The sequence below is a fragment of the Colletes latitarsis genome, chromosome 10, assembly GCF_051014445.1.
Source record: "Colletes latitarsis isolate SP2378_abdomen chromosome 10, iyColLati1, whole genome shotgun sequence".
NCBI lineage: Eukaryota > Metazoa > Arthropoda > Insecta > Hymenoptera > Colletidae > Colletes > Colletes latitarsis.
Genome location: NC_135143.1, coordinates 2,648,837 through 2,673,893, shown reverse-complemented (window position 1 = coordinate 2,673,893; position 25,057 = coordinate 2,648,837). Strand labels below are relative to the sequence as shown.

Sequence of the window (25,057 nt, the reverse complement as noted above, 5' to 3'; positions counted from 1 at the left end):
TTTGTGTGTATGTGTTTGTTTGTTTGTATGGAATTGCTTTATGACAACTGTGATTCAATCTTCGATGACTCGTGTTTGCTAGGAAACAGAGTTGCTACGAACATATTCTGAACTCCAAAGTAACCTCTTTGCAGATTATATTTTGTGTGTATGTGTTTGTTTGTTTGTATGGAATTGCTTTATGGCAACTGTGATTGGATCTTCGATGTGTCGTGTTCGCTAGGAAAAAGAGATTCTACGAACATATTTTAAACTCTAAATTAACTCATTTCCAGATCATATTTTGTATTTGTTTGTATGTACAATAAGCAGAGCCTGAAATGGTTTTGAAAATAACCGTTGTATGAATATTTTGTAGCAATTATTGAAAATCTATTACGAAAAACCAAAATGTAAAACTATACTTTGTCCAACAAGAGAGTAAACAAAAACAAATGCCTAAGTGAGCAAGCTGATCGAATGTCAATATCACCAATGGATGAATAAAGACAAAACGGGTGAAAAGGAGATCCTCAAACATTATTAATGTGTCACAGTTTTCAGGCATCGATTTTTTGTAAACTAATATATACAAATTCAAACGTATATTGTTCTTGTCGCTGTTAAATAATTTATAATCGAGTTATAACGATGAAAAAGAGTCGTACAAACATGCAACCGGAAACGTATTCATTACGTGTTATAACCACTTTCAGCTTACAACAGAGTTTTGTAAAAATGCTTACTTGATAAAATTACTGGGGAATGATTTCCTTCCGCAACCATGCATATTTCACATCGACATGTTACGAACATACGTACAAGAATCCCCGAAGTATTTCGAATTTTGTCTCACGAAACGATAATACAATTTCGAAATACACATTAGCAACTGGAGTGTTTTTAAACGTGCTTGGAAATAAACATTTCGAGAATTTTAATCGAAAGAACAGTTACAGTTAATATTATACCGACTCATCCCATTATAAATATTATTACCAATTGCTTCCAACGGAAAGGGAATTATAAAAATACTACATTTTTCGCTCGACTGGATTTGGGTTTCAGAAAAATCTGTTTTACTTTTTAATACTTTATCGCGAGCAAAGTCGGATATGCAGAAATCTGTTTTCTAAGTTTGGAAGCTTTATTCGTGTACCGTACAATTTAATCGAAACATCGAGTCATTTTCGACTCGTGGCGGAACAAACATTGGCCGGCAAACAAAACTTGTAAAAATATAGTTTTTCGCTCCGTTGTTTGCAGACAAACCCAAAAATATCAAAAATTCGGCGGGGAAAAAAGAAATTTCAAAATTCCAATCCACACGTGGGGCGATAGTACGTCTCAACTGCACATTGTAAATTTTTTAATTACGTCATCATCGCTTTGAAATACTGTAATTTCTCAGGACAAATTGTTCGTAAATGTCTCACATGCGCGTGTGGAATAGATCAGTCCACGCTGATAGTGATTTAAAGATTGAAATTTAGATCTACCAGTTGCAAGAAACTCAAAAATATCGAAAATTCGGTGGAGAAAAAGGACATGTCAAAATTCCAATTTTACGCCCTAAAAATTTCACGTGGGGCGATTGCAGGCCTCTCTTGGACATTGTAAGTTTTCTAACTACGTGATCATCGCCTCGAAGTACTGTAATTTCTCAGGCCAAATTGTTTGCAAATGTCTCACATGCGCGTGTGGAATAGATGAGTCCACGCTGATAGTGGTTTAAAGATCAAAATTCAGATCTACCCGTGCAAGCACTTACCCGACCGTATTCTCGTCGTTGTGTATGTAATTTCATCGCAGAAGGTTATTAAGTTGGGTAGATAGCGAGCAAAGGTACATTCACAATAAACCGAGCAACTGAGCGTGACACGAAACCGCGCGAGGAAGCGCAAACATTCATTTATGTTTCCAACGGATGCGTAAATACGTATGCACGTGTGGAGGAAGAAGCGGAGATTGAACGCTGGCTACGGCCCCTGTGCAAAAAGAAAAGCAATACCGATGGACAGGCTCGATATGGCGGATAAACTAATTAATGATCGAACGACGTCGGAAGTAATTAGTCACGTATCCTATTCACGACGTAATTAAATTCTGGCTAGAGATTGCGTTGTGCAAACTCATTTATATATGCACACGATTCAATTGAACGCAACAAGCGAACACGCCTTCATTACGCGGATTTCAGAGAAAAAGGCACGATTTCTCGTGGACGCTTTGCTGTTGGACGATCGAAGAGACGGAATCGCAGAAAAGGGATGTACAGTGGCGGGCAAAAGTTTAACACCACCGCGTTTAGTTCCGAAAGGATGTTTTGTTAGCAACAAAAGTTTATGATCGACTTTCGAAACATAAACGGTACTTAAAATTATGACGACGAAACTTTCGATAAGGACATTGGTTTAAGATGAACGTTTAAATTGGTGCTTAAAAAGATTGACGTAGTAATAAGTTCATAATATATTGTATTTGTAATAATAGTAGATAAATTTAAGTGGGAAACATGGATGAAGTTAGTAATTTATTTTCAGAAAGAAATTGTTAATTTAACAAATATTATTAGAAAATTTTAGACAGTTTGTATAGAGTCACAAATTAAGGGACCTGGCAGTTTATATTATGTTTTTATAATAGTCAGCTTTTAAGCGAAAAACATGAATGAAGCTAGTAATTTATATCCAGAAAGAGGTTGTTAAATTAGGAAATATTATTGGAAAATTTGGAATAGTTTGTAAAAAGGCACAAATTAAAGGAATTGGCAGTTCATATTTTTTGTTTAGAATAGTCATTTTATTTCCTCCCACAGGTGTTCAATTGGATTTGTATCAGATGATTATTGTCGTGCATGGAGCTATTTTGGCACGCTGAACTGTAATTTAACTGCTGTGTAAATTATCTGATGCAATCAATAAATTCTAACTGCCCTACTCCAACAACGCTCATGCAACTCTACATAATGTACTGTCATTACGGTGCTTTGACCAAAACAAATTCTTACAAAAGTATTTGTGTATTTTTCTCTTTTCAAATTTCTTTCAAACGAAAATCGTAATATAAAATTGCATATATATTCTAACATAATTTTAAAATAACCATCAACGTGACAGGTTTCACTAAAAATATATGCAATTAATGTCAACAAATCTAATGTCGATTAAAATAAAAAAAATAAATTACATAAATTAAAGAATATTATATAGAATATTTACAACACAGTAGAAATAGGACAAACAATTTAGAAGGATTCTTAGAATGTTGAAGACAAACATTGAATTTAGCAGGTAAAATGGAACTCACACTTGTACTTTAATCAACCAGTATTAGCGTAAACTTCGAGTGTAATATTTAATGTCAAACAAGACATTTATCTTTCAAGAACGAAAAATAATTATGCGACTAATATTAGAATTTATTGTCGTTCAACCAGTTATAAATAGAACCTTATATAACAAGTTGAGTATATAATTTTCTTGGATACTTTGGTGCACGTAATCCTTGAATTATTGAGATAATTTTTTCAGATGAGGAGATTAAACAAACCGTAAGTACGGTTCATACCGTGAATTAACATTTTGTTTGTATAATATAAAACGGCTGTTTGTTGAGAAAGTGCTGTGAATATTACATTAACGAGCAATCGCGAGCATCTTGTCATAGACCATAAGCTCTGTGTATATTTTGGTTAGTAATTGCGTTGTAGCTACGAAGATACATAGATCAGAAACTTGTAAGTGCACGGTATTAAGAGAAATGGTGTAACAAGCGAGAATCCAAGGTAAGCTTCGGTAACACAGCAATAAGTTCTCTAGTTACTTCCGGCCACAGTGAATCATCGAAGGATAGCAATAAACGCAATAACAATCGCGTGTTTCCAAAGTACGAGTGAACTTACATATAATGTGGCACGGTCCACAAATTTACTCTGAATACTCTAAATACCGAAACATCTATGGAGATTCCATTGCATGCGCTGTGTAAATTTCAATTTGTAGCAAATATATTTTGTTCTCAATCCATGAGACGATCTATATTCAAATAAATTGTTTTCTTTGAATAATTTATCCATGTTTCCTCACTGAATCGAAACGCGGAAGTAAATTGCTGATACAAAATAAACCGATTTTATCGATTATTGGTCCCTTTTAAGATAAAGCCAGTTGCATATTCAGATATATTGTATAATTCCGTTTCTAAAGTGATCTCGATGCATCAGTTATTTAAATAATATTTAATCGGATTAATGTTAGAATTATTCAACGTTACGTAATGCTAATTTATATAATTGGAAAATTGATATATCCTCCGCGACCGTTCGACGTTATAAAATATTAACTCTGGCTGTATCGTGCTGGTCTTTTCCGATCAGAAAATGATTTTTTTTTACTTGCAAATACAACATTACAGAGAAACAAAATTATTTTTAATGTTCGTTCAGTCATTGGCGTACTTATTTCGTTTTCTCAGAATACCTTCGTATACTCTCTGCTTCCTTATCTGTAAGTAAATGAAAATTGTTTGAGGTCAGATAGAATCGAACAGAAACAACATAGTTAAATCTTTAAATACGTTTTATGTTTGCTGTAATGGTTATCGTGCAGTAACGTCGTTCTTACAACTGTACAGCTCTTTATCGCTGCTGGTCGTTGGCAACAATGTGACCTATATTTGCGGAATAATCGGGGGAATTCAAGGCACCTGAAGCACGCGCGACAAAACTTGACTGACAGGAAACTTGGATGAAAACTACAAGGAGTAAACTCGTGTTCGACGGAAATTCATCTGAACAATTATCTTCGGAATGAAATAGCGGTAATTAAACGAGTTCCCCTGTTCTTCTGGCTTGCAAAAACGACGTCAGTGCTAATTAGCAAAATCCACGCTCCAAGTGAATTTCATACTGAATCTAGAGTCCGGGGATGCTTCAAGAACTATCCTCCTTCTGTCTCATAAACGACCCAAGTACTTTCGACGTGACATTCTGTGCGAATTCCTTCGTGACGCGATATTTGGAACAATGCTTCAAGATATCAGAGCAATGGCTTCCGCCTATGGTGTAACTCTCGTCAAAATAGAAAAATTTTGTTATCTACAATATTAATGTTATTAAATTGCCAAATGATCCGCTAAAAAAAAGAAACTTGACGACCATGTTGCTTTTCTGAAAAATTCACAATGGGACAAATTTTTCTTGGTCTCTGACAGCGTAGGTAAATTAAACAATTTAACCCAGAACAAACAGTTGTTTATGCAGGGTGATTATACATACTAAAATAAATCGAAAATGAAGAACGACGTAATTGCATTCGTGGCTCCTTTAGTAAGTAATATTATTATAAAAAAAAATTTCGTTCTGAATTTTAAAAAACAATAACTTTTTACAATACATTTAAATTTTACTTTAATCGAACCATCTTAAGATTTAATTAGACTTGGAACAAAGTCTGTTCGCGTATATTTTATAAAATATTTTAAATAGTTATTAAAGAGAATTCAAGTTTATGTAGAAAAGATAAATAAGTCTTAGTTCTTTCAAAAAATTGTCTGCTTATAAGAAATATTGTTCGATGACTTTATCACTTAGTAGTATATTAATACCACTGAAATTATCGTATTTTTAATACAATTTATTTCGCTATGTAGATAATCGAAACAATAGATTAAATTACTTGATTCACTAAAATTGCTAATGACCATGAAACACTTGCGACTCTTTCAATCATTATTGATGGAGTAATCATCAACTATACTTATATACATATATATATATATATATATATATATATACAATATATAGGGGAATGAAGTTTTGAACTTAATGTCTATATACATATATATACAATATATATATATGTACATAGACATTAAGTTCAAAACTTCATTCCCCTATGTAGATGATCAAAGCATTAGATTACTTCATCAATAATGACTGAACAAGTCGTAATTGTTTCATGGCCACTGACAATATCAGTGAATATATCAAAACAATCTACATTAAATATTTTTTCAATATATATATTTAGTTTTGATCATTCTATCATTTTGAGGTTAATGAAAATATTAAAAAGATAAACTTGAATAATTGTTCCGTTTTGAATTTAATAAAATAATAGAAACGATCAAAATAACCTACGTTAAATATTTTTTCAATTCATCAGATTTAATTGTTTGCAGCAATAAATTTTATTAACGTTACGAATGAATGTTTTTTTTATTATTCACAATTTAAATGATTGCAGGTGGCTATTAATCTCCATATTAAATTCTGTTTATCCAGTTCACGAAACGAAACCATGAAAGTAATCGTCGAGTACGAAATAGTAATATCTATATTGTAGGATTAGACGAATTTGCATGATTTGCATCAGGAATCGATTGAATATTATAACTCATATTATTAAATAATCATTCTCTGTTATGAGAAAGAAACTGAATAAATAATTCGCCGCGTAATTTTATTAGCAGACCGTGTAAGGAAGCTGCAATGCCAGTAAATATGTATGGCAACAACTTTAATTTATACGCCATATTAAGACAGGCTCGCGAATAATACCGTGGTGCAAATAAAGCAGACATATGCCAATTGGCAATTTTCCCGCTTACTTAGCACGAGCGAGAGGAAATTACTCGTGAATATCATACCACGTACAACTTTTCACATAAAACTGCATAAAACAACGGCAGGGAGGCATCTCTTAATTTGCGAAGTTTTATAGTAAGATGACTCCGTTTTGCTACGAAAATACCTCAATACAAGAAAAGTTGTGGCCATTCACGAATATACGCACGTTTACGTAACCAGAAACCGAAAATCGATGTACTTACGATATTACAATAAATACCGTAGATATTATTTCAATATACATAAACTCGTTCTTCGAGTATTAGTGTTTCACATTTACAATTTAAACTAGGGACGCTCGATTCCGAGTCGATTTTCTAAAAAATGATTACTTGAGTCGATTTTCGACTTTCTAAATCAATTCGTTCGTCCTCCTTTAAAACGCGAATTTTGAATACTTTTAAGGAATTATTGGAAACCAAATAATTCAGTTGTATCGTTGTCAAACAGTGATCGTTGATTGTACGAAATATCGTTTCTAGCAGAACGTTTGCAAAAACAGGCAATATTACAGTCGACGATCGTAGTTCAATAACAAGATTTACTTAAAATTTTGAAACTCATTGCCATTGACTAAACGGTTAACAGACGGTAATTAATGTATCACTGAAATTTTGTTTATCTTCTATTCGTAATAACCTAAAAACAAAGTATATGTAAAACACAATGAGTACCCGAACGTTCCAAGAAAGTTCTAGAAATACAACTGTTAGTAATGGGCGCTAAATATCAAACGCGTGACGTCAAATCAGTTATGCGATTAGCCATTGAAAAACAACATGTGTTCCGTCTGGATGAAATAGGTTTTATTTTGGAGCTCGAGTTATTACGATTGTTGTGATGAGTCAATTGCGCCCGATCGGTTTATTTCATCGGTTATTTTTAAACCCTAATGTCGCGACACGCATCGAATTTGTTTCGATTTAAGTTCTTTAATAAGCAGTAAGCAGAATTCGATCGCCAACTTAAGAATTTGAGAAATGAAAACATTTTTAAAGAAATTATGTCATAGAAAAGATGTTAGAAAAGAAAATACATAATACGACAATTACTAGATCGGTATTAAAAGTTAAAGTTTGATTCACGAATAGAAATATACTGTAAACTATCAACAGCAAAGGCTAATGTCGCGACACGCATCGAAACGTTTCGATTTAAGTTCTCCAATAAGCAGCAAGCAGAATTCGATCGCTAACTAGCGCCGAAATGTTTCGACATTATCGAATCCGGGTTTCTAATGTCGAAGTAGAAGTAAAAATAAAAGTCCCTCGGTCCCGAATCGAGCGTTCCGTACACGTACAACAAACAGACTGTGATTAACGAACGTGACTTTTCGAGCACCCTATACCCCCCGTCGATATATTTCGCCCCCTCACGTATTCCGTGCACGCATGCTCCTTTCGCTCGGAACTAGCATTTATTCAGCTGTCACGCGACAAGATCACGAATATGACCTTAGCAATTTCCGCGGTATTCGACCGGAGCACTTTAACTTCTTCCAGGCTTGTGTGTTCTTCGGTAACGTTAGAATCGTCAAGAGAACCTCGAAACACGAATCGATGGTACATCGGCCTAAAAATTAATTTCAGAAATCCACGGCAAGACAAACAACGAACAGGTGTCCGTTCTTTACCCTAATTTCTTTCTAACAAATCGTCCCTTCGTTCGCGCACTGTTCGTACGAACTGTTTGCACGAACTGTTTGCACGAAAGATCACCCACTATTCAAACATATTCAAGCTGTACTCACTGGGGAAGCTATGCGTGCTCGCGACGAAACACGCCGCAACGAGTAAAACGCCACCGAAGGTCTTCATTCTTTCTCCTTCCTGATGCTTGCGATGTCTGAAAGCTCCTCGGGTAAGTATCTGCGACGATAACTCGATTAATACTGGCGGGTTCGGCCTCTGCGAACGGGACTGTCACGAAACTAGCGAGTGGATCAAGGTCACTCACGGCACCAGCTCACTGAAACTCGCTGACGCTTTGCGTTACAACTTTTGTCTCGCGCCACTCTATATGTGCTCGTTCGGTCGCCGGTCGGCCAATCGTGTCGCTCCGTCCGCTGGCCACGTGATACCGTTAGTCACGTGACCCGTACGGCGCGACGCTTGACTCATAGCGCGGTTTTTCTCGGTAGGGATACAAAAAGAGCGCACCTGTGCTATCATTAACTTCTAAAGATACAGGTTTTGCACTTCGGATCGATCCTTTTGCAGATCGTATACACTTTCTTGCACTGTAAATTAACCCTTTTTTATTAGAATCTACAGTTAAAGTCTACAGTCAATTTGTAACTATAGCATCCATCACAAATAATGTTACAGTGTTTTATTTATATTTTTTGTTTGAAAATCGAGTAATAAGATTCTTTCGGTACTAATTTACTGTTGAATCGTATCGAATAAATTTCCTAAAAAACACACTTGTGGTTTCTATTTGTGATCCTATGTATTTATTTTTGTGTATTGTTTTGACGAACAACATGAAATGGTAAATATATTGTTTAAAAAAAGAAAACAGTTATGGCAACGAAACGTTAATTTAATTTATAAAGAGTTATAAAGGATCGACAAGTTCTACGATGTGTCTGTTTAAAAATATTTATACAACGATTTCGCATATACCTGTCAGATTAACCGCGACTTCCGCAGAGTTAATTCTATTGTAGGGTATGGTAAAAGTGCTCCTTTATTGAGGAATTCCGCGAATAGGCTAAGTTTGGGAAATACTTTTATACAGAATTTTATAACGATGGAATACGATAACTGTCGCTTGAATAACAAGACTATCAAAACAGTGTTTTTCCATGTATTTGTATAGGTTTCGATACAAAAAATGCTGACGCTTAATAGAATCTTCTGGATGTCTGATTTCAGTGCGTTCGGTAAGCAATTTAAAACAACTGATCGTGCAATAACTGCGGAACGTTATTGGAATAATTTCATAATGTGAAATAACGTTGTTTTGCCATTAAACACCGTGTTTTGTTAGATAGTTATCAAAACTATGTGTCGTTGAAATTCTTTGGGCTCGCAGAACATTTTGGGAAACATAAAATACGTTTACTATTACTTTTAAATGCCAGAATATTTTATTCGTACTTAAAAAGCACACTTGTGTAGTAATTATTCTTATATTAATAATTTTGTCTTATGAACAGAGGTCACGAATGAACAAAATTCAACAAAGAATGTTTTATCAATTAATCTTTCCAACAACAATGATCAGTGTCATAGTTTCTAAGATGCTGTAAATATTGTTACCAATCCACTTTTAAATTCGCTTCGTGTTACTCGCACATATAACTAAAATACGATTCACCCACTAACATGTAGTGTTTATCGTACTTGTAAACAACATTTATAGGACATTTATGAATTACTATATAGCTCTTTGATCGGGGATGTCATCGTGGTAAATTGTCGAAAACTGAGTGTCTACGAAGTACTGACGATTCGAGAAGCATATAAAAAGTCGTGAAATATTCTTTACAAACACGATGAACACTATATATCGCTGAGTAAATCGTATCTTAATCGTAAGTGCATATAACACAAAGCCAATTTTCAAACCTGATTAACTCGAAAATTAAGTCGAAATCGAAAAAATTGTATTTTTTTATTTTGCTTACTTTTTCATAAGAAATCATAAATACATATCAAATATATGTACACAGTGGGTAAAAAGTGTTTGCACACACTATTTTTCTTGAAATATTTTTACATGCTGAAGTGAGACATTAATTCGAATCATGTCTTTTAATACTCAGAAGTAGTATATATTTGTCAGAATTCTTAATAATGTACTTTAAAAAAGAAAAACGAAAATTTTATATTCACAAAGGCATTAGACAATAATGTGGTTTAAAAAGGGAAAACGGAAATTTGATACTCGGAAGTATTACACAATACTTTTTTGAGTACAAAATTTTCATTTTTCTTTTTTAAACTATATTACTGCAATATTACACAATAATACGCAATATTTTTATGAGCATAACATTTTCGTTTTCCTTTTTTAAACTATATTGTTGAGGATTCTGATAAAATATATATAAAATTTTCTTCTTATATATTAAGTTTCCTGTCGCCAATTTTGGTCTACTCTTTGTGAATTTTTTCAATCGTTAAGCATTTTCATTCGAGGAGGATTCAAAACTCTAAAGTCGAAACATTATACACAAGGATAAAATTTACTTATCTCGTCCAACTTGGTTGAGTTAATAAAATTGCAAAGAACATATCCTTTGAAAAAGAACATTCGAACAGTATTCCACATAATTACTTGCACAAACGCCTCGATAAGGTAATTAATACGCGCATAGATGGTACCACGTGCTGTGTAAATTATACAGACCTGAGTAGAACTTATTTTACATTGTAAATGACGGAGCATTTATGAATTTAGTATAAATTACTCCGTAGTTCGGTTCTCGGTTCATTCTACGGTAAATTATCGAGCAGAAATTGCGGTGAGATTTAATAACAGTACTTCGGTTGCACCTCGCAATTTATGCATTTATGTGTTTCTCGCGTTATTTGTTTTATATTCGTGGATTTGTGCCTCTGTTCTTGCGTAATAAAGACGTTAAAGAAAAACAAAAGGAATATTACTACATTAAACGCAGAGCATTTCATCCGTAATTATTTGCTTCATTTCCCTAGAATTTTCCAGATAGATGGCTCCCTAATTGCTACGAACAGTACAGATTCATTGTTAGTAAGTTTCCCGTTGACTAACTTGGTTGCAGGGTAATTGGCGCTAGGAGACTTATTCATAAGTCAAAGTCTCGTAACACGATGCAACAATTATTAACGAGACCGTAATCATAGCGTGTCGCTGACTACCGTAAAATGAATCGTGTAATTGGTTTCACCGTTTCCGTCTTAAAATGTTTCGACTCGTACGAAGGTACTTCCCGTCACAGTTAAGCGTCGAGGAAGCGCATACGTTATCAGGAATAAAGTAAATCGCAATACAAGAGGGAGGGAACACGTTGCGTCACGCTGTCGCACATTTACAGAATATGTATTCCGTGTCGTTTCTTTTCACAAACAAGTATGGCAGAATTTCTGACGCTGGTTACCAGATAACCTTGATAATCTTCCGAAGATAAATAATTTCGCTCGAAACCAATTCATTCCAACCGTTTCTTTAATACTTCCAGCTGCGCATATTAATTAAATGCGTTTTCTGTCAAGGGATCTTTTCAAATTACAGCATGAAAAATACAGTCGATATTTTTAATGATAGCGACGTTGTAAATAAATTTACAAATATTTATTCAAAGTGTTTTAAACGACACTTTGGAAGTCAACTTCCATCGAGATTTAATAAAAATAAAATCGGTTCGAATTGACCTAGAACAAACACACGGAGAAAAGTTGTAAATATGTGTAATTTCGTTTAGGTACATTATAAACTATAAAAATTGTACGATAACAGAAAAAGTTAGAATCACCTTTTACAATTTCATCACATTTTGCAGTAGTTATTGGCATTTATTTCGAAGGCAAAGATTATTTTTTATCGTGACAGATGTCAACCATATTTATACTTGGAGCATTTTTTAAACGACTGGCCATTTATCACGAGTTTTTGAAATAATTTTTACAGAGCTCCGGGTTACGCAAAAAGAGACGCATTAATGACGGACACGAAGATAGACGTAACTGATCATTTCATACGTTTGCTGCGAAGGTAAGGAAAAACTGCTCACGCAATAATAATATACGTAATAATTAGTTATAATCGTTTGAAGTATAAGTGTAGTTTTAACCTCGTTTCAACCAGACCGTGTATATATCGCATCAAACTTATCAATGTACCTTGCAATAAAACGTTTGAAAACGCGTTTCAAGGCGAAAGTAAGAAAATCTGCTTGGTAATGGTTGGAAGTAATTGTTATACTTGTATACATTGTATACTTCATAAATATAGACAACGAAAAAACTTTAATATATTTTTCTATGTAAAAATTAATGGTTCATATCCTTAACTAGAAAAACTGTGAAAACATGTTTTATAATTAGTATATGACGAATTGTGAAAGGATTGGTTGTAGATTTTCACGACTAACTAAGTAGAAACAGTGGGTAGTGGATAGACATACCGGAATAACTCGTATATGCAACAAATTTTCGAATTTAATAATCTCAGAAACGAAGCCTCGAAAAAATATTATAGGGACACCCAGTATGTATTAAGTTCTTTTAGAAAATGATCACAACCTCTTACAATAAACTTTAATTATTTATGAAGAAAATTTTGCTAGAAATTTAAAAAATTCCACTATGAAGTTTAAATATTGAATTTCATGTTTCATCAGATTTTTAATTGCATTTCTATGTTATGGAGTTTTATTGTTAAATTTTTTGTTATAAACTGAAACAAAAAATTACGAGTACACTTTGTCTACTAAACAGATCGCGTATTTCAGGTATGAAAGTATGTTTTATACATTTCTGCAATATTTAATGTTTATTTCTGTTCAACTTCACAAATATACTGAACATATAAATTTCCTTATTATTAGTAAAATGCACGTTGAAATGTTTCAAACTAATTACACCTAAGGCAACTAATAAACAAAATTTTAGAAGCAAAAGCACTCAAAAGTTGAAAATTAATCGTGAACCGAGTGAAATGTGTTTATAAATCGCATTGTTTATCTGACATCCGTAACCACGGTTATCAGTATTACGTGATTTAACGCGATAAATATAATTTCAACACGAAGATTAAGCTATTGAATACAAACATTATTATTATTATTATTATTATTATTATTATTATTGTTGTTGTTGTTGTTGTTGTTGTTGTTGTTGTTATTGCGTAATACATTTGACTAAAACACTAAAATAATACAAAAATATAGTAACAGACATGTAAATGCAAAAGTATCGACATATACATCCTATATTGTATTATACCTTCACCACTCATAACTTGTTGGATATAACATAATCTAAAATACTGAAAATTTATTAAAAGAAAAATTTAAAGAAGAATAGAGTTTTCGATGGTTAAACCTTAACTGTTTTATATACAGAATGATGGGAAAAATCGATTTAAGTGAAGAAAGTGTATAGTTCAATTTTTATTAATTTATCACAAAAGATGGCTTCGCGTGAGAGATTCGATATTTTTTCTTTTACAAATATTTCATATTTTCTGTTAGAAAACAATTACTAGAATCGCTTTATACAGAATGTTTGGCCACCCATGGGAAAAATTTTAATGGGAGATTCTAGAGGCCAAAATAAGACGAAAATTAAGAATATCAATTCCTTCGTTAAAAAATTATTAAAAAATTAAATTTAAAAATTTCAAATCATTCTGAAAAAATTATTTTTGATAGCAGGGAACAATTATAATGATTTTTGGTCAATAGACATACCCTCGAATTCCTAACCGTTTTCGAGAAAAAAATTCCTTACCGAAAATATAATTTCAGGCCAGAAATGCTTCCCTGAAATTTCATGCGAATTTTTAAAACATCATAACTTTTGAACAGATTGGACGATTTCAATTTTTCAAAATGCAAACAACGGGTATTTTTCGTAGCGAATATGCAGAAGCTCTAAAAATATTGGAAAAGTTATTCCTTGACCCCGTAAAGTGAGGAAATCTCCATAAAACTGGTCCAATTTTCAAACTGCCATAATTCCTACAGTAGTGAACTATCTCATTTAGCATGGAAGTAGAGCTCATGGACACCCACAAAAAGGTATTAGACAACTTTTCCGTACAGCGTCAACCAAATTAGATACACATGAAAAACGAATTTTTAACAAAAATCGACAGTGCCTAAATTTTTCGACGAAAAAAAAAATTCCAAATCGTTTTGAAAAAATTAATTTCGGTTGCGGGGGTCTATTGCAATCATTTGTTGTCAATAGACATACTCCCGAAATCCTATCCACTTCCGGGAAAAAAATTCAGTACGGGCGGAACTTTAAACGTTAATAACTTTTTAACAAAGCTTCCATCAACAAATTGGTATTCTTGATTTTCATCCTATTTTAACCTCTAGAATCTCTCATTACAATTTTTCCCAGGGGTGGTGGAACACCCTGTATACCCCGTATGGTCATCGACTGCTGTTCTTTCGATAATGATGTAGTTTGTACGGGTCACTGCTATCACCGATATTTTTTAAATAGTCGTGTAAGCAAGTAGTCGACAGTTGAAAGCGTATGCTAGTCGTTACGTCGTGCGTTAAGCGATCATTCGTTCGCAGAATACGAATGGGAAGTTTCATTAACGCAATTGCGTATGTGCGGGCGTGCGTTGCAAGTGCTTGCGTTCTCGCGCTAAATTTTCGAGATGACTGCACTCGCTCGAAGACAAATGACTCCGAGAAAAAGAAAACTTAAGTTTTATTTGAATAACGCGTGACGAATAAAACCGATATCCAACGATTTAATCGAATGAATGGTAAAACTTACGCGTAGGTTGTTCAAAAATGTTGGGGCTAAACTTATACTAAGTATTACACTTACTACTTTCTTGAAAGGATTTTTAAAAATGTTAATTTCTTTTGAAACTTGTATTACATTTTCGTTGTTTTTATGTTATACGAAATTTTTGTAATTCTGTGCACTTTACATTTTGTACAGGTTGTCCAAACTTATATTAATGTTATGCCTGAAAATGTTTTATTAAAAACATATAAGCTTTTAAGAAGAGAGACATTAAGATTTGAGCTTTGAAGAAGATATGTTTTGTAAGAATGCAAGCTTCATTAAATTCTTTTAAATATTCCATCTGTTCTAGAAATAATATTAAATGTATTTTGAACTGTTCTTATAATTGTTACAAGAAATCATAAATATATTTGAAAGTCTATATCTTTTCAGTAAAGAATTTTTGGAAGTTTAAATTAACTTTTTTTCAGCTATTTGATCTCAGTAACACATAGTATGAGTTTGGTCTCAACATTTTTGAATACCCTTTGTACTTCGAAAATTAATTCTTATTTAGAGTCTGTTATGTTGTCTTTGATTTTAAGTTCCATATAGTTCATTACGTATACTTGAAGAAGAACCCAATTAGTTGGCAAATAGAATGAATTTTTAATTTTAAAGAATGCAAACAAATTCTATTTGTTATCTACGATTAAAGAAACAATAAGAGAGGAATGCATTACAGAATAAATTGAACAACCTCTATATTCATTGCTACATATTACGTTGGTGAGACATAATAGAGGAATATTTACATAATACTTAACAAACGAAGCCAATATTTAACGATTTACCCTAGCAAACAACTCCTCTGACACGACTCACCTTTTTACCCGAAACAATACAACTTTTTGCCTAATTTTTATTTATTTTTAGAGAAGTTATGTCATAGAAAAGATGTATTATAATAAAAGAAAATACAATACGACAATTACTAGATCGGTATAAAAAGTTAAAGTTTGATTTACAAATAGAAATATACTACAAATTATCGACAATAAAGGCTTTTAAAAAAAATAATCAAATAATACATGGCAAATAAAACACATAAGAATTTATCCGATTGAGCAGTTAAACTTATTCATTGTAAAATATTTGATGGGGAATAATAATAGAATGAAAAGAAGACACATAACACAACTACTACATCGGTATTAAAAATTAAAGTTTGATTCACAAATAGAAATATATTGTCAACTATCAATAGTAAAGGCTGTTAAAAAAAAATAATCAAGTAATTCATAACAATTTACTCGATCGAGCAGTTAAACTTATATTTTGCAAAATATTTGATAGGAGGTAATAAAAGAATATTCGTGTAATGGCGAATATTCGTTAAAACGAATCGGTCGAAAAACCGAATTTGAACGTTGTGTAATAACGCATGAACAATCGAACCGTGAAATTAGATCGTAGAATAAATCGAACGATCATCAGTTGCCGTGGATTCACATGGCAGAGAAGACTAGGCGGAACCGTTAATTCGTTGTCCCGTAAACAACGCGGCTTGCATTTGAATGTACGGGGGGATTTCCGTTGTTTTATCGAACAACATAAAGTTGCGTGGATACTACGTTCATATCATGATCCTGACAAGCAAACAACTTCGTCGTATGATCTCGTTTTGTCGACGTCCATCTCTTTCGTTTTTTATCTTACTCGCGTGACGGTAAACATTTGTCCATTGACTTTATCGAGTCGCGAATTCGTAGAAACGAACAGGCTCGTCGTTTCCAACAAACGATACGGTTAAATAGATCGCGTTTAGAGAAGTTAAAGCGCCGCAAAGTACGTGTAAGGGGTAAGCACCCTTGTGATCGTCATGCTTCGCGAAATAAGGGAACGAGTTCTGTTGCTCGATACACGTTTTCGTTCACTTAATACCCAGACCACCATTGAGACTTCTATTCAACCGGTTACACGCAATAGTTCGCGTACCGACGGTTTACCAGCCCCATTGTGCGAAACGACGAATGGCATTAACCCTTTGCACTCCAAAGAATTTATTTTGATAGAAGCGACTAGTCGCTTTGGATGTACTTTTCTGACGCCATTTTGGGGGATTAAAATTGTCTCTTTTCTCAGAGAAATTTATAAATTTATAAATGCTTGCGGTTTAAAATTATTTCATTCGTTTCGTTAATTGAAGTTGAGTTATCGTACGTAACTTTTATATCAAGTTGTGATAGATATTACATATGGCGTCGTAGCAGACTGATGTGAGGTTAGTTTGAAATACAGATCCCATTTTAGCGCGGAGAAACGCTGCAACTGCGCAAAAATTAGGCCTGAGAATTTTATTTAGATCTTGTAGCATATTTTTGACATTAACATTGCTTAACTCGAGCTCTTATAATTCTTGCAATATGAGGATTCAAAACATGAAGTGTTTAAATAACACTCATTGTTGCACTATGAAATTTAAGGTTGAAGTTTCTTGAAATTTTTCATTTAACTCCTGATAGTTATAAAAGTATTATAATAAATGGTTATAAAAGTATATGTATAAAAGGATGGTAAATATGTCAAAACATGTAAGTGACACAAGTCAAATATGTATCAATAATATGCCAAAATATACAAGAATATACAAAATATATTCAAAATATGTTCAAATAATTTTATTACTTAAACATAATAATAATCAATTATAATTTGAATTATAATATGTTACGAGTATGTTTTCAATATTGTCAAGAGTTAGTTGATGATGTTTATTGCTTAACCCTTAAGTGGATTATTGGGGCCGTCGCGGCCCTTCTCAAGTATAAACTAATAATTATTTGATATATGACAATGTAATTATTCGAAAATTTATGTAACCTTCTATTAGTTCATTATTTTTTAAATGCTTTAAAGGAAAGTTGATTTCCATTTGCCAATTTGGTAAAAATTAACATTAAGTAAAATGATTCAGTTGAGATTCAAAACCCACTTAAAGGGTTAAAATCAATTTATAAGCTGAGAATGAACGCTCAACATTAGAAGATGTGATTGTGGCATATTTGAATTTGCTGAAATAGCATGTTTTAATTGTTTTAGGTTCTTTAACAATTTGGCCTCATAAAATTCATTTACGTAAAACCCATCTGCCAAGAATACTTCAGAATTACTAATTAATACTATTCGTAGCATCTATGAACTGTTACCATTAATGATTCACTATAGGTAAATACGAGTTGTATAAATAGCTATGTTGTCATTTCTGCTATGACTATCGTATACAAACGTTGAATTAGTAAACTGAAGTAGATGTTCGAAAGCCCATATAAGCATTAATTTTATCAAAAGAAATGCAATAAACATATATGACATATGGCAGTATGTTTCGACATACGTTTTTATACAAAATATGCAAAACATATGCCATTTTAGAGACATCTAGTGATGAAACAAATTTTTATTTTGATTTTACTCTTTTATCTATTTCCTAGAAACACATGCATTTGCATAAACATCTACAGTCTAGTGATAAATAGATTTGTTTATGCAAATTTATATTTATATTAATCGAATTAATGAAATGGGAGCTTCGTAGAGGGTTGTTTCAACCCCTAAATACTATTTATAAAATAATATAGTGTAATAATTCGTACCTTACTTTAAGTATTTCTTATATTTTTGCATATAAATTGCATTCTGTAATTTCTTGAAAATTAGAGTTTCCTATAAGTGTATAAATATTTGCAGTCTATTAAGGGTAATTTTACTCTATTTTTCACTGGAATATTTACTCGACATTTCTCTCGGTGTAGAATCGAGAAATAAATCATTTTTCTGGTGTTATGAGAACGTAGGAATAAATGAAATTGAAATAATTTAGGTACTGTAAAAGAACTGTGTAACGAAGAATGGAATACTCGAAGTATAATTAATTGTCATAGCCTTTCGTGAACGTTTCCAAGAGTCTTTTCCGTTTCCAAACGTCCTACATTCCTCTTTCCGTACACAAAAGTCTTGTCGTAGCTCTATTGGTTTCACTCTTTTATTCATTTCCTAGAAACATATGTATTTGTATAAACATCCGCAGTCTAATTATAATAAATCAATATGTACTGTAAATAAAAGATTGCATTAAAAATCTGTGTTTATTGTTTACATTCAGTTGGAAATTATCAGTTATTTTTTTAATTACTGTGAATTTCTGAGCTAAAGGTCATCCAAAGGTCATTGTATGGCAAGTCGCTGAATTCGTTTTTTCATCAGCCTTAACAACAAAAAGTCAAAAATGTATAGTGCTATTTAAAAAAAGTCAAGGTGCTCTCAGTTTTTTATCGAACTTTTTTTTTTCAAAATTTTTATTATTGTGTATTATTTCCATCAAAATATTGACATTGAACATTGACACGAGACATTTTTTGCCAGATTAGCGTAAATACCTCAAAAATCGTGGCGACTGTTAAGATGAACACCCTGTATAGTAAAGTAGCTTTTATCAGTCGTTCCCCCAACATGGTCCAAAATATCCGCCTCTGAAGAATAAATTATTAAACGAAAGAACCGAATTACACAACTTTATAATCTGCGCCAAGGGGATCCAATCTAAGCTGTTTCAGAAAAAGTTTGCATTCAGGGTTATTATAAAAATAAATAACAGGGTTGCTTCTAGGCATCGGCGGGTAGAAATTTCCCAAGGTGCCGGCGGTAATTCGAAATTAAGTTACGCGGTTCGTTTTATACGCATAACGAGCGGATTTCGTTTTCGCGGAATTTTTTGGCGGGCCAACTTTTTCGACAGATGGTACGTCAAATTGTTCGAAAAGTTGAAAGTCTGAAAATTCAAACGACGCCGGTAATTGCTTTAATTTTATGCGCATACATTACAGTTTTATCTTGACGTAAAACCCGCGCAGCTTGTGGGGCCACGAGATAAACACGTTCTTTAATAATATTCCTACGGTAAACTTGTATTTCTTTATCGCGGTCGTATTACAGAACGTGGAAGGTACAAAATATCGAAAGTACCTGGAACTGATGATAATACCGATGACATAAGTCGCGCCGACTGCCTATCAAGATGTCAACCATATGTTTCTTGGTTAACGCGTTCGTCATTCTTTTCATTGCCGGTTATAATCTGCCAATGACAGTTAAATATCTTTTACCGAGACTGGTACCGGCTTGATTGTGCGACGCAAACGTTGAGTCATCGCGACTGGAAATCTAGTAATTATCTCACCTATATGCACATACATTTCTTCCCTTGGACGGATACGGCCTACCTCCAAATACTGACGTGTCCACGAGATACGAGTTTGAACTGCGTAATTGGTTTGCGGAAAGAATGAAACAATGTTCTACTACAGTGGTTTTTAATAATTTTTTTGCTACAGACCCTTTTTTTGAGAGTCTAATGAAACTAGTGTATGCTTTTATTAAAATGAAGTTTCGAAATATTAATGAAATAAATCTTTTCAAAGTTTTGCTCTGCTGAATTTCTGTAAAAATGTACCAAGAAAAGGTCATAAACAGAATGATAGTACACTGGTCCCTTTTGGTGTATGTGAAATATTACACGTAAATACCCAACATTTTTAACGTATAAATAGTTAAAATGGAACAGTTATAAGTTAGCTCTGAATAACGATTATTCGTAGGATGCATCGTAAAATTTTATATTAATTTGGTTTTTAAATTTTTATGTATTTTTGTATTGGAAGAAAATATGTACCAAATAGGAGTTTATTGATGTTGCAATACTGTAACAATTAGGAGAATTGACTTCATCAAAATCTAATAACATTCACATACCTGCTACAGTGAATCGCTTGTCGCAGTTTGGTGTAGACTACACGATTCACTCACAACTACTCATGAACTTAATTAATATTAAATTTTACTAGACATTCTGTGTCTACTATGTAGTCGATGGGGCTATACAGAGTTAACTTCTAATTGCTCCACTTCAATTACTTATATCTTAAAAAGTGTTCAGTATCTAGACTTAATATTTTACATACACCAAAAGGGATCACTTTCTATTATCATCTTGTAAAAGTACATTAAAATCAAAATTGAACAGTTTGTGTCCTTCTCTTGTTAGCATTCGTGGAACGTTGATTTGATAAAGTTGTATGAAGTTTGAGACAAGAAATTTCAAATCCACTGACAATAATCCAATAGAAAAATGTCCATTATGAAATATAAATGTCGAGAAAAACGTATTTTAAAAGATATGGAGATTTGTAACTGTCTCGTATATCGAGAAATCAGTCGATAGTACGACCAATTGTGAATTGATGTAACATTGAAGATAGAAAAGCACATTAAAATCAAAGTTAGACATGTGGCGCTACTTTACTGCGGGTAGGAACTCGTGAGAATCGTAACAGGATAGAAAAGCAAAGGAGAGGGCGCGTTTCGCCGGGCCTGCTAGTGGACTCATCGTTAAGGCTTTCATATTCAATATACATATGTCGGAGAAACATTATCAATGACCATCTCCCTAGGGCGACTAGCATTAGGTCCTCTCGGGCGACCAAGCCTTTGTCTCGTCGCTTTATGCATATCTTATTTTTTTTTTTAAACTCTTTTAGCTAAATAAATTTATAATTGATAACTATAACACAAACACAAACACTTACACAACACGAAAGAATGTGCAACGATAACTGATGAGTCCTTTGCAGGGATTCTTTAACTAATTTTTCCCGCACGTCTTTACAGTCTGGAAACCTTTTTAAATCTGTTCGTTTCTTTTTCGAATCCTTCTTTTTTTAAACGTTCCGGTAACCAGACAACCAACTCGACTACCTTCAAAGGCCACATCCAAACGTCGACGCCAACCAGACGCACGTTTGCGTTTCCGGTGACATTCTTTGCATCGATTACATTTAAATATCGATTAGAGCCAATATAACTTTATTTGCACAACGTGAAGTAGTATACAATTTAAGAACAATAAAACAAAAACTTTTTAATGGATTCCGACACATATATACAGGGTGTTCAGCCACCCCTGGGAAAAATTTTAATAAGGGATTCTAGAGGCCAAAATAAGACGAAAATCAAGAATACCAATTTGTTGATGGAGGCTCCGTTAAAAAGTTATTAACAATTAAATTCAAAAATTTCAAATCGTTCTGGAAAAATTATTTTTGGTTGCAGGGGTCAATTATAAGCATTTTTGGTCAATAGACATATCCCTGAAATCCCATCCACTTTTGAGAAAAAAAATCGGGTAGGTGTTGAAATTTTTTGGCGAAAAAAAAAAGTTTTCAAACCGTTCTAAAAAAATTATTTTCCGTTGCAAGAGTCGACCGCAATCATTTTTGGTCATTATACATACCCCTGAAATCCTACGCATTCTCGAGACAAAAATTCCTTACCGAAAATCTAATTTCAGGCCAGAAATCATTCCCCGAAATTTCATGCGAATCTTTAAGGCATCATAACTCCTGAACGGATTGGACAATTTTAATTTTCAAAAACGCAAACGACGCGTATTTAGATGAAGAATATGTAGAAATTGCAAAAATATTCGAAAAGTTGATACTTGACCCCGTAAACTGAGAAAAACCCAATAAAAATGGTCCAATTTTCAAACAGCCATAACTCCTACAATAGTGAATATATTTCAATGAAACTTTTTTCTGAAATAGAGCTCATGAGTACCTACAAAAAAGTATTACACAACTTTTCTGTTGGGCGTCAAATCAAATTACTAAAAATCAAAAACGAAGTTTTAAAAAAAATCGACGGGGAGTAGGTGCCTAAATTTTTCGACGAAAAAAAAAATTTCAAATCGTTCTAAAAAAAATATTTTTGGCTGTAGGTGTCAATTACAATCATTTTTGGTGAAGAGTCATATCCCCGAAATTCTACTCATTTCCTAGAAAAAAATTCAAGAAGGTGTGAAATTTTTCGATAAAATAAAAAAATTTCAAATCGTTTTGGAAAAATTATTTTCAGTTGCGGGGTCAATTACAATAATTTTTTATGAATAGACCTACGCTTGTGAGATCGCGGCCCCTCTGGTGGCGAGCATGAGAGGCGGCGCCACAAACAGTTCGTGACCTATAGTACTTGTGATTAGTAGTACCGATGTGATTTATAGTACTTTTAGATGTTTCGAATTTCATTTTCAAAAGAAACTGATGGAGAATTTTTTGAATTTCACCGATATCTTGGTAGCTATACCTACGCTTCATATTATGCATAATAGAGATTCGAAGACATGACAGTTTTATTACACTCTAACAGCTATCGTTTTAACCCCTTAACGCACAAACTCGTATGAGACACGATTGGAAGTGTCCTGTTTTCGCTTCCACGCAACTCGAGTGCTCTGTCACACGATATTTGAAGAAAGTTGATCCTTTTCTTATATTCTAGTAAATTTCACTTTGCACGAAACTGTCACCAGCTCGAGAAAAAGTCTCCGTGCCGAATATGTGTTATTTAAATAAGAGTGACGATAAAGGAAAACGAGCGAATATATTTTCGATATCGTAATATTAGTTTTGAGGGTCAAAATCCCATCAAATATCGTTTTACGACGAATCAAATGATCTGTAATAACCACAACAAAACCCAAAAACTGCAAAAATATAGACGTGGTTACTCGATAACTTCGATATAAAATTAGCATTTTTAAGCTTTTATAGTTGTTTAAAATTCCGTTGTACAACCATCATTGAGAAAAAATTTCAAAATGTGTACACCTTTGGATACAATGTCCATAATTTATTTTATAACTTTTTATTCTATACCACGGAAGAAATAAAGCTTAAACTTTAAATTATGTTTTGTCTTGTAACTACCCTAATAGTAGGAGTAGTGAGTTAACAATCGCCAAAAAAAGTTTTCCATAGAGAGCCTATCCATTAATACGTTCAAAGTTGAATTTGACTGCTATAGGTATTGTTGCGACGGATTGAAGATGGATCGTTGCGGCAACGTGAAGGCTGTTCCGCAACGATGTGAAGCTGCCCCTACGAACGAGCGGAAGCGAGATCCTGGGCCTTCCGGTTACCGAGGAACCGGCAACAATTTGAAAGAGGAGAACTACGACAGAACTCGTAGAGAACAGACGTTTTTAAAGCATTGCCAATGAAGTTCCTAGTTTGTGTTAATAGTTTGTGTTACGTTGTATTTTGTGGTGTTATTATGAGTTATTTGAAAAACGCCCCGGCCCCGGCGCAACAGTATTATGGTTTATTTGCTAAAAATTTTCTAAGAAATTTTCTTCTTTTCTTTGCATTTTTTTTAAAGACCATAATTTGAAAAATATATCTGCAAACTCTTATGCCTAAACTCCTAAAATTAGCGATGATATGGCCGTTTAAAGACGCGGTGGACATCATTGTTACAGGGAAAAGCGTTTTTCTTGAAACTATGTTTACCAGAACAGTGTTCATAATATCTCAAAATCTACTTAACTAATTGGCTTAAAATTTGATCATTATAGCTCGTATTAGAATCAACTAAAAATTTTTAATTTATGTTTCTCTTTCAATTTGCGACAATTTGCGAAGTGGCAACAATAAAAATGAATTTGGAAGAAGAATTTATTTTTCAACAGAACAATGATCCAAAACATGTTACAAAAAGAGTATGAAATTTTTTAATGATTCGGATATTAAGTTACTTGAATGGCCAACACGAAGTCCTGACTTGAATCCGATAGAGAATTTGTGGTGTGTATTGGATACCAAACTTCCTTCGGACAAGCGAACGGGTAAAATGGAATTTTTTAATAATTTAAAATCACCATTCGGCACTATTGACAAAGATTACATAGAAAATCTTGTAAACAGTATGCCGCGACGACTAGAGGCCGTAATTACGGCAAAAGGTGGCAATACTAAATATTAATTAGTAGTTATTGGTAGTATCCACTTACTTCTATCTCTCTGTAATTGTTTGATTTTTTGTTTAAACCTAATTTAGGTTGACATCAATTGTTAATATTTATTTTAATTGTTATTCAAATAATCTATATATTTGGTCGTCTCATAAATTCGTGCCGTTCGAT

At 33.2% G+C, this 25,057-nt stretch overlaps 1 protein-coding gene and 1 long non-coding RNA gene across 2 annotated transcripts in view; one reads left to right on the top strand and one right to left on the bottom strand.

Annotated features, from left to right (window-relative positions):
• Positions 1 to 8,615, bottom strand: part of LOC143346033 (icarapin-like) — an 84,822-nt gene extending 76,207 nt beyond the window's left edge. Inside the window, exon 1 of the mRNA XM_076773754.1 lies at positions 8,361 to 8,615. Within this exon, the coding sequence (XP_076629869.1) occupies positions 8,361 to 8,427 (67 nt within the window). The 5' untranslated portion in view covers positions 8,428 to 8,615. The remainder of the gene's footprint in view (positions 1 to 8,360) is intronic.
• A 3,613-nt stretch (positions 8,616 to 12,228) lies between these two features.
• On the top strand, positions 12,229 to 24,852 carry LOC143346778 (uncharacterized). The gene is made up of 2 exons (XR_013080504.1): positions 12,229 to 12,313; positions 23,941 to 24,852. It is a non-coding gene; the product is annotated as an uncharacterized LOC143346778 (long non-coding RNA).
• Positions 24,853 to 25,057: the final 205 nt, after the last annotated feature.